At 45.2% G+C, this 12,039-nt stretch overlaps 1 protein-coding gene across 8 annotated transcripts in view; it reads right to left on the reverse strand.

Annotated features, from left to right (window-relative positions):
- Window positions 1-3,005: 3,005 nt before the first annotated feature.
- LOC135369079 (uncharacterized) overlaps window positions 3,006-12,039 on the reverse strand; it is a 55,126-nt gene continuing 46,092 nt past the window's right edge. For 6 of the 8 annotated variants that reach the window (XM_064602733.1, XM_064602730.1, XM_064602731.1 and 3 more), the window contains 3 exons: window positions 7,699-7,966; window positions 7,097-7,277; window positions 3,006-6,054 (listed from right to left, as the gene is read on the reverse strand). In XM_064602733.1, coding sequence (XP_064458803.1) covers window positions 3,519-6,054; window positions 7,097-7,277; window positions 7,699-7,885 — 2,904 coding nt within the window. In that variant the 5' untranslated portion in view covers window positions 7,886-7,966 and the 3' untranslated portion in view covers window positions 3,006-3,518. Of the gene's footprint in view, window positions 6,055-7,096; window positions 7,278-7,698; window positions 7,967-8,284; window positions 8,413-11,072; window positions 11,101-12,039 lie in introns of those variants that run through there. The other 2 variants (XM_064602734.1, XM_064602732.1) reach the window with 2 other exon arrangements.

A 12,039-nucleotide genomic window follows, 5' to 3' on the forward strand; every position in this document is an offset into this window, starting at 1 on the left:
GACGACAACGAGGGGTGTTTCTATTTCTATCTGGGTGGTGTTACAGAGTTGAGCCATCATATTCCTTTCTGCTTCCGCCACCAGTTTCGTCCCTTTACTTGTAAAGCGTGCTTTGCCCGTGATACACCGGTGTGGGTCGGGAAAGCCACCCTTACGTACACGCATTTAGCGACTAAACGCACACCTACTTACAGCAAATCTACATCGTCTTTCAGACGTTTCACATGAACCGCCGCTTTCGCTGCCTATGCGTGTATTCAAGTTACTCGTGCTCTCAAAGCGTCATTTTTGTCATCCTGCATTACAAAATGCAAAACAGGCTCTTCTTAAAGGATCTCGTTTTGCATAAACATTCTCAAGTTTGAAAGTAAAATACCTGCACGTGATGTATTTATGCAAATAGAACGAGGTCGTTGAATAAAAGCTTCTTCGCGTAATGCGCCCCACATCCGCGAGAACGTTAAAATTTGTAACACGCATTGTTTTGCTTGGAGTATTTTAGCTGCAAAAGTGCAACTTGGATGCCCTTAAAAAAGACGCCTGTGACAGGGATTTTAAATTTTACCTCGCGATTAGTGTGTCCTTGGTTGACCTCGCGCGGTTCCACTGGCGACCGAAAGAGAGAGAGAGAAATGAATGAAATAACGAGGTTCTAATCATACGAGGAACATTTTCACTATTTGTCTGAAAAACGCCAATATTAGTTTTCTGTGGCGCGACGGATTTGAGTTTAGCCCATGTACTAAATCGATGAAGAGTCCTCTAAATATGACGAAAATGAACAGGTCTTAGATGTAGGTTACGTGACTGCTTTCAGGAGACAGCTATGGGGTAACGTTCCACCCCTACATTGAAAAACCTCCCCACTTGATCGTCAGAATATAATTGTTGTTGTTGTCGTTCAGGAGAGAGGGTTTCGGGGCAGTTCCTGTCCTAGTCGGACACATCGAGCTCACAACAGTATGAAAAACGTGTCGTCAAGTTGAAAGCTACCTATATAGATTGAGTAGCTTCGCCATGCTGGTACGAAGAGCCTGATGTCATCAAACATAGACAATTTATGCGTACTTGAAAATATAGCTTAGTAAGACCTGGTTTGTGAAAATAGTAAGTAGGTTACTTTGTTTATGTAAATGGTTAGACATTCATATCAAAGTATCATATAGTGCACGGTACCGTTCAAGAACAAAAGCCAAGTGAGTGCAACTCATTTTTTAGCACTTGCAACGTTCAACCACAATTGCTTTTTTTTTTTCGTCAGCAAGCTTCACATCCCACACTAAAAAGATTTAGAAGAAAAAGAAAAAAAATCGCCAAAACTGGTTCGCGTTACAGGTTACTGCACTTGAAAAGTAACTCGTCACTGTAAATAGTCCAAAGTTGATTGTACTACTCGAAACTCGAATTTATGAGCTGCGGCCACGAAAATAAATGGCATCTGTTGGAGCTCACTGTTGTATTATGTTGTCCCATTTCACCGTTCCCACAATTCAGTGTTTGTCTCGCGGAAATCGCCATTGTTAACGAGCAACAGAAACACTTGGTCGACGACGACAATTCAATTCAATTACGTCCGCACAATTTTTTTTTTCGATGGCACAATCTATAAGACTTGTATCGATGAGAACGATTCTCAAAGACCTATACAAAAAATAGGCCCCAAACAACAGAAATGACATTTGGAAGGAAGCATCGTGGTTCGGAAAAAAGCACTCAGGCATTACGCGTGGGATTCCATCTGATTCCTTGTACTCTACAGTCTCATGTCGGCGGGAGTTGAAAAAAAGGAAGAGAGACAATGGAAGAACTATCTCATGTTCGTAATATTGGTACGACATGATAGCTCCGGAATCTTAGACGGATGGACGAAGGTGTTAGTGAACATGAACATACTTTGAGAAGAAGAATTTTCATCTAGTTGGTCAAGTAGAACTGGTCATCGTTAACTCACAGTAGCTCCTTTGCCGTCTATTAAATGGACACCTTATGCTGGTCGATGGAAGGTGATTACTTTTATTCCGCGACAGAAGAGGGATTTCTTCTGGCCGTTGGTATTACGTTGAATCTCTGGAAGTGGTTCCCAGTTCTTTTTTTAAAGGAACAGCGAGTCGGCCTACGCCTAACTAACCTTTCATCCATTTCTTTTTTGAATAAACATATCTCCCCACCCAGGAAGTGGAAACTGAGCTGAACAAGTCAAGTAGGGCAACCCAAGTCGACTTTGATTGCAACTTGTTCACGGAGCTGCAGGAATTTTCATGCAGATCGTGCCTCCAACTCCTTGCTTCGCTACCAGGGCTAACTAATTCCCTGGTGGTAAGAATTTAATAAGTGTTTTGCAGCCCATGCAAAGCTAGGTCGTTCAGTGTCACTGCTTGTGGAGGTTCGTTTGTTCATCGTTATCTCGATGAACAAATCTGGATGGTGCAAGTGAGCTGGTCGAAAGGTGAGAGCGGCAACATTTCCTTGAGTCTGACAAAACACATGTGAACACGGAACGAAGTGGACGACACGGAACTCAACTTCGTTCCGTGTTCCGCATGTCCTTCCTCAAACTCAAGGAAATGTATCTAATTCGACACTTCCACATGGTTACCTCGAAGTTATTTTAGGGGCAAGTATCTTCTCCTATGAAGTTTGTCGTTCTTTTTTATCACCCGTATCTGAGTAAACACTGGTTGAGCGAAACACGCAATCGTCCAGGCATTCTTTTACGCATTTGGAAAGCGAAAAATACTCCATAACGCCACATCTGAGTGAAGACTGCCGTCGTAACGTGCATATTGACGTGCCGCTGATAACCTTACATTCTTAACCATTAGGTGCATAGCGGTCCTGGAATTATAATTTGGAATACGCTTGCGACGCAGATATTTTTTTCGCGGACGGATCGCAAACCCGACGTAGTCACACCAAGCGAAATTTGGTGCTTCGTGTATTTGGTAATTTCGTGTTAATCTGTTCTTTTTTATGCTGTAGGACATGAAATATAGAGAATGAATGGATATATTAGGCCAACATATATTTTCGAGCCCACGCCCGCTCCATTTAAAGAAGTTGAAGCACAACACGAAAGTAATGTTCCAAGTAAGCTGGTTGAAAAATCTTCCTTGCCTGTTACACTTGTGAGCAAATGTCAGATGCACGAGACGAAACACAGCGGTAAAGAGATGCAACGTGACTTACAGCAAGATCGCACACATATTTGCTTTTGGCATCGAACAACAATGATGAGCGTACAAACATCATATTTGTATAAGTCCTATTTTCGTGCATTGTTCACAGAAGTTTATGACTCGGTCACTGTTCGGGTCGTTGAGTTCACACTTTGATATTCCTTATGTAGCGTCACATTATATGTTTACGTACTTTACGCTTCACACAGTAAAAATTACCCTAAGGCGGTGAAGCTGGCGACCACATATAAAGACCCCAGCGTCAAGTACCCTATAATACGGCGGGTAGATTGTGTCATTTTGAGTCACAGCAGAAGCGCTATAATGAGCCGAAAAACCATCTCACACCGCACTCATGGGCATTTCTTCCGAGGCTCTCTTTCCCTTCTTAAATTGTCGGACAAAGCCGGCCGCGACCGAGGACATGACTAGCAACAACACTGCACTGCATCCTAGCAGCACATAAAAGATGGGGAACCTGTGACAACTTTCTGGATTTTCATCCAAACCAGATGGACAGTGCACTTCCCCGTCGCACCACAATTGAGGGCTGATGCAGGCGTCCAGTTCGGGACACTCATGAATGCAGTTGACGTTTCGAAGAGTCTGCCCCGTCTTTGTGGTGAAAAAAGGACGCATAACTTCCATCCATCTTACTCGGAAACCCGTTGTGGGCTCCGTGCTTAAAGTTTCCAACACAAGTCTCTCTGGTCGATAGGGTGATTGAGAACCATTCGTCCAGGAAGAAGAAAAAATAGCCACGGTGTCCTGGCCGCTCTCTTCCGTCGATTGTCTTGCCTGAGCATGTTCCGATAGTGCGCATAGCATGGTCACGTGCGTCAAGTTAGTCCCAGAGTACACCAACAGTCTGTCCGCACCACATTGACGAATGCTCTCTCTGCCACCGCTAACTTGAACGTACAAAAACTTCCCAGGCGAAGCTTCGAGAAGCCATCGGCATCGCTGAAGCGCTCTGTACTCACCGTGGTTCACGCGTGACGCAAAGACTGCATCTCCAACGTGACCGCGAAGAACGCGGTCCTGCCCACACCCACCTGGCGGTAAGAATTCGTAGGATGCTTCGAATCCAAAACTATCAAAGTCTTCGTCTACGGTCATTCCTTGTACCGTAAACGTCATCACAATATCGTGACCAACAGACGTTAGGTCGAGTGGCATATGCAGGAATGTTGAGTTGCTGCAGAAACATCCTAGGGGTATCGTGATACCAAGCCAAGTTTCGGTGACACGCAATTCTCCGAAGCGCCGTCTCCAAGTGTCATTCGTCGGGTACGTGCAATAGTGCTGAATTTGATTTTCATCGTACGTCGTAGAGCAACCTTCTGTGGCGAGGTATATCTTGTCAATCCGAAGCCGTAGGCGTTCAGACACAGCACCATGGAAATGATAGGAGCATTTAATCGATGATGAGTCGCCCCGTCCGTACAAGAAAACGTTTTTAGGTGACGCAACGCGACCTCTAGGCTTTTGCGCACTACGAAAAATGCGGTCGCAGAGTGTGCCATTAACTGGCATGCCGTTCTGTGACGTGTCAACGAATTCATATCTTGCAGTGAAAGAGCTCGTTCGAGCCGTTATGTCGCTGCTCCTAAATACTCGATACTTGATTAGCATTCCTGGTGTGTTTGACAGGTAGCTTTCAGCGGACATCTTGCATGGTCTCGCTGGTACAAGATCACGATAGTCGTGGGCATGACTGCAGACTCTCGGTGAAGACTTCTCGCAAAATTTTCCCACCAGGGAAACAGCTGACGTCATATTTGCGTGCAAGGTATCGTATATTTCCAGTTGGCTTACATCACATTTTTCCGCGTTCACACTAGTCCACGGCTGACGATCAGGCACGAAATAATCGGTGAAGTAAAGCCATACCCGATCGAATCTGGACCGACCTAAGAATTCAAATGTACACATTGTGTTCTCCGGTATAGAGTGCTTCGGAGTGTACACAATACCGCTGCGCTTTTCCGTACTGTCCATTAGAAACCTACAGGATCTTCCAGACATTCGAAGTTGCGTTTTGTCTTCGTAACGAATATGAACATCGAGTTCCATTCTGGACTCGACGAGTTGCTGAAATGGAGCGCTCACGAGCTGTACAGTTAGCTCCGGTCCCGATGATACGACATCGGGTAACGTGCCCGACCCACAGAACTCCTGCAGGAGAACCTTTTCAGACGGAGATCCGTCAAATATTCTCACTACATCGCTGGCACATTCTGTGGTCAGAGCATTGTACACGACGGCTCCGGCGTTTGCCGTACCGCTATGGATGCTCATCTTGTACTCATTGTCTTGACGCACTACAACCTGCGATATATGGCCAGGCCTAGAATTCTCTTGTTTCACGTGATATGTACACGTTATGTTTCGAAGGTAGAACCCAGGGTAATTTGGCGATCGGATTCTACATCTTCGTCCTTCACAATCCTGGAACCGACGGTCGCAGTACGTTCCTGGTATGCTTTCACCGTAGTAGATGCTTCTTTGGCTATCTATGGTTGAAGCCAAACCAGTAGACCGACGATTCAGGAATCGATATGTGAGAAAGAGCCCTGCCGTAGCAATGTTGAGCGAAGACGCCATTGGGAAAGACATCTGCACAGTAACGTTTCCACCTGCACTGTAGAAGGTTGCACTTCTTCCCACTAGGCTACCGCAGAAGCCGCCAAAGTGAACGGCGCTTTTCTTGGAGCTGACGTCTTCGGTCTCCACTGTGCGATATGCGTCAAGCCTTTCCTTGACGAGTGCCATTGGTTCAATACTGTACTGTGTGGTTGATCTCGCCTTTTGCGACTTGAGCTCCAAATGTTCCGTCACTTCCATAAGGCCGTGAATGCAACTTGGAGTGGAGTTGCTATAAAAGAAAACAACATGGACGTGAGAGAATGGCAAGTACATCGTCAGGAATATGCCTCATCATCGTATCTGTATGTGTCTTCACAAAAGCGATGTTAGGCTGATGTCTCCTTCCTACTAGCCTTGTTTCTGTGTTCTGCCTCATGGTGATTGTTTTGTTGATTATAAATGGGGTGTTTCATCACAGCTGGAGTCTAAAAGAATACCAGCCTTACTTGTGATGTCACAGAAAAGCCACCATACTGTTTTTTTCATGTAGATCGGTTATATGGCTGACACTTAAGATGTTTCATGTGCATGTAACATTTTTCTTAAATTAATGTCATTGAGTAAATTATACGTCGAAAGCCCGGCGGACGCATCCAACAGAGAAAGCATTCCTTTTTATTTATGATTTTTACCGTAACTACTGTTATCAAAATTGACATTATCGAGATCATCCTCATTCGTCGTGTCCCATCTTTGTGACGACGCACGGCAAACGATCGCAACAGCATATCATGCAGAGGATCCGAACTGACTTGTGCAACACCAGGGCCCGTTTGCAGAAAAACTCTACTTTTATGGAAACGGGTGTTTGCACGCGCCCTTACGTCATTCGCCTTTGTTTTGGATGTCCATACCACAGTCTTACCGTTGCATCTCCGGGCTGTTTCACACGTCCGTTTTGTCTCCGTTAAAAACACAGTTGAGAAAAACGTTCGTGTGAAACAGGCCTTACAATAGCAGCGAGTGTTAATAGACCTTTGATAACGTGGGCACCCAATCAACTGAGTCATGTAAGCTGCCATTAGTTCCGGTAGGTTCTATACTAACACTCTCTAATAGCTTATAGCATAGCATACACTTTCTCTCTCTATCATGTTGCAACATATCGCAATGATAGACCGCACAGTAGGCCGCTTGAGTACAATAGAAATACCTGCTGACGTCGTATTCATGAAGAACATTCACTTTTGGAAATATCTCGTCCAAGTATCGTTTTAGTGAAGTGCGACAATACACGAGCCAAGATTAACATACGCTCGCTATAATCTCACCTGGCTAAGTGGAAGAATCCTACTTGGAAAGATAGGAAAGTAATCTCGACCAAGTCTCCAAAGTGGTCTCCAGCTGCGACAAAGCTTAGTCGACACACGAACGACAGATGGCGTTGAATCGGCTCGCTCATGCGCAGTGTGTACTTGGTGCCAGCTTGGCCATAATAGGTACGGTTACAGTCTGCAAAAGGAAGGGTACTATGAGTGCGATGAGTAAGTATGTATTGTAAGGGCCTTGAAGTTGTTATAAAAACGGTATATCCTGATATACTAGTTCCGAGGACGACTTTGCAATCTTTGAGTGGCACTGACCCCAGACAAACGCAACGATATCTTCCTTCGAAATAATTTCTCAGTTAGGGAGGGTGTGCCCACAGCTGGTGCTTTTTCTTCAACTGCCGTCATTCAATTGAGGAAGACACATGTGGTGGTTAGTACAACACCAAAGTAGTGCCACCGAGGCCAACACAAGACTTGAGTCTTGTGTCGTCCTTCTGTTTGTGCTTAGACTCAGGTTTTCGAACTATGGAGTTAGTCCACTAGTTTGTCTGAACCTACGCCATACTGTCTCTTGGAAAACTTGCCGTTTCTGCTATACTCACTTGTACAATGCAGGGGTTCGTCACTGCCATCCCCGCAGTCGTCACTGCCGTCGCAATAGCGGTTCATGCTGACACACTTGCCGTTACCACATGACAAGTCCGATAAGGTGCAGCGACCGTGGACGAGTGTGGCGCACGCAAGAAGCACGATGGCCAGCGATCGTCGAGCAGAAGGTGGGCAGGCCATGACACTCTAGCTTGTACCGCTGCAGCAACCGTGGCGGGCGCTGTCAGCGTCTTCAGGCGGTACAATCTCTTCCATGTCTCTCTGGAAAGGGTCTCATATTCAGGCAACAACGACTACTATATAGAAATCATGACTATGACATGGATTACACACGAAACATGAGCTATGTACAAGCACGGCAATTGATTGAACTTCTGAGTTGATGTCCTACAGCTGGCTAACCTCCTCAGTGACTTCCATCTTTCACAGCAATTGAGCTGTCCTCCAGTGGCTGCACTACGCCACTCGAAAGAAAGGACACGCACGAATGCTGAAAGCCGGCAGCGTCACGACTAAAACGCAGGAACAAAAAACTCTACACTACACTACAGGCGTGTTATGAGTCCAGAGTCCTCGTACCATCGGAATGAAGAACCAATGGTCATTGGGATACGGAGTATGACAGTACAGCGTCTGGAGCAAACTGGTAGAGACGATGAACTAACGATGACAGTGGTGTTATAAATCCTGCTTCCATATGATCAACTCTGCGGTGAATCAACAAATAACTCCAGTAAAGGACGCGGGTTACTCTTTTGAAACAAAATTGCATCACCTTTCACATATAACAACATGTCGAAAACCGTCGAGCATGTAACCTCCGGCCCGTCGGTGTCTTCTCATTATTTTAGAAAACTCCCGTCCAATGTCAACCAGAAAATTTCTTACTTCGTGAAACATAACATGTCCCCAGGCTTCAGTATTTCTACAAACAATCACTGCACTACTAAACGTTCTCGAAAACACGTAGACTGCAAAAAATCTCTCGTCCATACGCAATACCATTAAAATGCGGCATGTCCTACATTGGTGAAACGCACCGGTGTGTCAACACTCGCCTAGGCGAACATGCTCTTCTGTATTGGCTAGCCACGTGACTACTTACATTGACTGCGCCCTGTGCTTTGAAGACACCTCCTCTGTGATCTTTTGTAAAGAAGAATATCCACGGATGCTTTTAGAGTCATCGGCCATAGCAACTAGGCCAAACGCCATCAGTCAGCATTTTATTGTAATTCCCCTTGGCTTGGTTGACCTCCCATCTAAGTCCCCCTGACGTCTTGTGAAATAAACTCTCATTGCTGGTTTGAGTCTCCATTGTGTCTGTTTGCCTCTCTTCCTCCTTCGTTCCTCAAACTCAAGGAAATGTTGCCTTCATCATTCATTTCTCTCCTGCACGAACAGGAACTTGATGACAGCATGACATTCAACTGAAAAATTAACGCTTGTAGTAGAGAGAGGGAGAGCTGGCTGACACCCAGAAGGAGTCCATTTGTTGTAGTAGAGAGAGGGAAAGTACTGGAGGAAACAGTGTACCCAAGAACCGTGGCTTGACTAAGGGGAGCCCGAGCCAAAAATGATTGCGTTAAGTAGACGTCCTTCCTTTGGCGCACTCAAATCGGGAGTATGAGACACTCGGAGTGGCCATTAAACAGCGAAAAGCAACTTTGGAGCGCTGATGCCTCTTCCTGTTGTCCGCTCATGCAGTGCACAGAGGGAGGACACGTTGGCTTAGTTTGAACCTATAGCAACGTTAGAAGAGAATACTTTTCCTTGCAGCAGCGAACGAAATGGAAAAGATATGAATTTGTAAGAGACGCCGTAGGAGCTGTTTACTGTCAAGATGACCACGTGCAGTAAAGCAGCGCATTTCCCGCGAATAACTGCCGATACCCGCGTGAAAGTTGTACACTAATACAAAAGGATGATAAGAGCTATAAAAATACCACAGTTTTCTGAAATCGGAGCATTGAGTAACGCAGAAAGTCCGTATTTTGCTTCCGAGCCCACACGTCGAAGGTTGTCCTGCCGACGCTCAACAGGAAGTAAGTCACGGAAAATATCAAACGCCCGGGCGCTTGTCGCCTGCTTCAAAGCCCCCATTTCAAAACGAGTGCGCGGGGAGCGGCTCGGAGTCTCGCACTCCCGGGTGCGCGAGTGTTGCTTGCGTCGCGTTAAGTGAGTGAAGTCTGAAACACTCGCGCTCCGGGGTGCCTACTTAACGCGACAATGCTTCGCGTTACAAGCCTACTTTCGTTTCTTCTTCTTCGTCTTGTTCTTTGTGCCTGCTATGACGAGAGTGCGTTCGTATGGGAAGTGGGTCAGACCGAGAACTTTTCAGCGCGGCCTCGTAAAGTAATCAACTATCATTACCTCTACGAAAGCGAATATGCGACCGTGTCTCACAGAAAAAAAGCGACCGTTGAACTTCACGGAAAGCCGTTTGGAAACGTTTTCAAATAAGCCGTCCATGCTTTCTTTCCGTGAGAGCAGCTGTGTGTCATAAAATCAAAATCGTACTTTAACGATAAAGGAGAGGCAACTTCTTTGCCCTGCTGGAATTGCATTTCATTTCAAGGGACAGCAGCAGATGTTCGTGACAGTATCGCATAGAATCATTTTTGAAATGATGTTGACGCTAGAACGTATGTCCAACTGCTCTTCGCATACATAACCGTGGTTTAAAAGAAAAAGAAAGAAAAAGGTTTCGTGTTGTCGCATGCAATTGCAAAATCTTTAGGCAACGTTACAAGATAGAATCTACAGAGAGGTGAGCGGTTAGTTGGTATGGGGACACGACTGAGAATTAGCGAATGCGTCGGAGAGACGCCTCGGAAGTATTCTCGCTTTTAAAGGAGCATGGAAGGCATATTTCTTTTTAGTGCGTTATTCAGGAACCGTCACGCAAAAAAAAAAAAAAAGGATCATCCTTTACTGTACCGAAACGTGCTGGGAAATGGCGTACGGCATACCATTGAACTCCAGTGCAAAAAGCTATCGCCAATTTCTAAAGAAAAAAGAGAGGTCGCGTCTCTTGTCTCTTGTGTCTTGTCTCTTGGTTCGGCGGTCGGCGTCTAGGTGGTGCGACGCCAACCTCTTCTCGTGGTAGCTAAGTTGTCTGCGTTGCTTGTGGATGTAACTGTGAACCACTAAAACTTAAAGACTGCTGCTAAACGGTAGGTTAAAGTTAGGTAAGGTAAAATTTACGTCCCCTTAACATTGCGACGAAATGAAAGGAAGAGGACGAGGCAACAATGCAAAGTGTAGACGTCGTGTAGTACATCTTTTTTTTTTTTTTACACCTCGAATAACAAAAATGTTCTGGCATGTCCTGAACCTTTTGGCTGTAAGAGGTGCATGAACTTACCACTTGTTGATTTATCAATTCGGCAAGATTCCGAGCGATGCAGGGAGCACTGGTGGGCTGCAGTCGAGTGGGAAGGCGTTTTTACCATGACTGACGTCGCTCCCCACCGAGGATTGCACAGAGGCCACGAATCGTAATACTATATTGTCGGCTGGTATATACGCTTTGTTTTTTAGAAAACATCATTTAATGAACAACAGTTTCTACCAGCGAATGAGAGGGCTCTCTCTCACAGACGGTTTGCAGTTGGAGCGCTCCAACCTCTCGCCGCGATTTTGTAAATGAAATTGCTCTTCATACAATACTTTACAAGATGGCAACAGTTTTTGGCCATGTTGGATACTTTTACTTTTAATGCTCCTTTAATGACGGGCGCGTAGACAGGAACTCATCACATATTTTCGAAAGAGGCAATGCAATTATTTGCTCGGGTTCTTTCCTTTTTTGTTTGCACGCACTGCACGAAAACATAATGAGATTCATCTGGATATCTGCCATCTTAATTCTTTTGCAAAAGATGCACAAATGAGGTTCCCTGTTCATTAAGATAGTATATTTTACAAAATTATTATTAGATTTTGCCGAAGAAAGTACGCTTTTATTCTAATAGCGAAACCCCGGCAGCAGAGGGTACTGTTAACTTGTGAATATGCATCCACGTGCACGTTTATTTGTACCCTTTGTCCAATTATTAAAGTACGGCAGTGAAAGTTGACTCATACTTCCAAGTGACTCGTTGAATTTGACGGCCACATCCATAATCCTTGGTCCCTTGTCTCGTTTAGCAAATAGCTGCTATCGCGTCTGACAGCTTCAAGCTGCGTGATCCCTCAATCGCGAAATATCCACAACGGGAAAGCCCCGTGACGGCCATATCGATCATCCCCGGACGACAGCCAACTGATGGAGAAGATTTTATTTTTATTTATTTATTTTCTTTTTTTTTCTCGGCGACACGTTTTGAATT

The sequence above is a fragment of the Ornithodoros turicata genome, chromosome 9 (genome assembly GCF_037126465.1).
Source record: "Ornithodoros turicata isolate Travis chromosome 9, ASM3712646v1, whole genome shotgun sequence".
NCBI lineage: Eukaryota > Metazoa > Arthropoda > Arachnida > Ixodida > Argasidae > Ornithodoros > Ornithodoros turicata.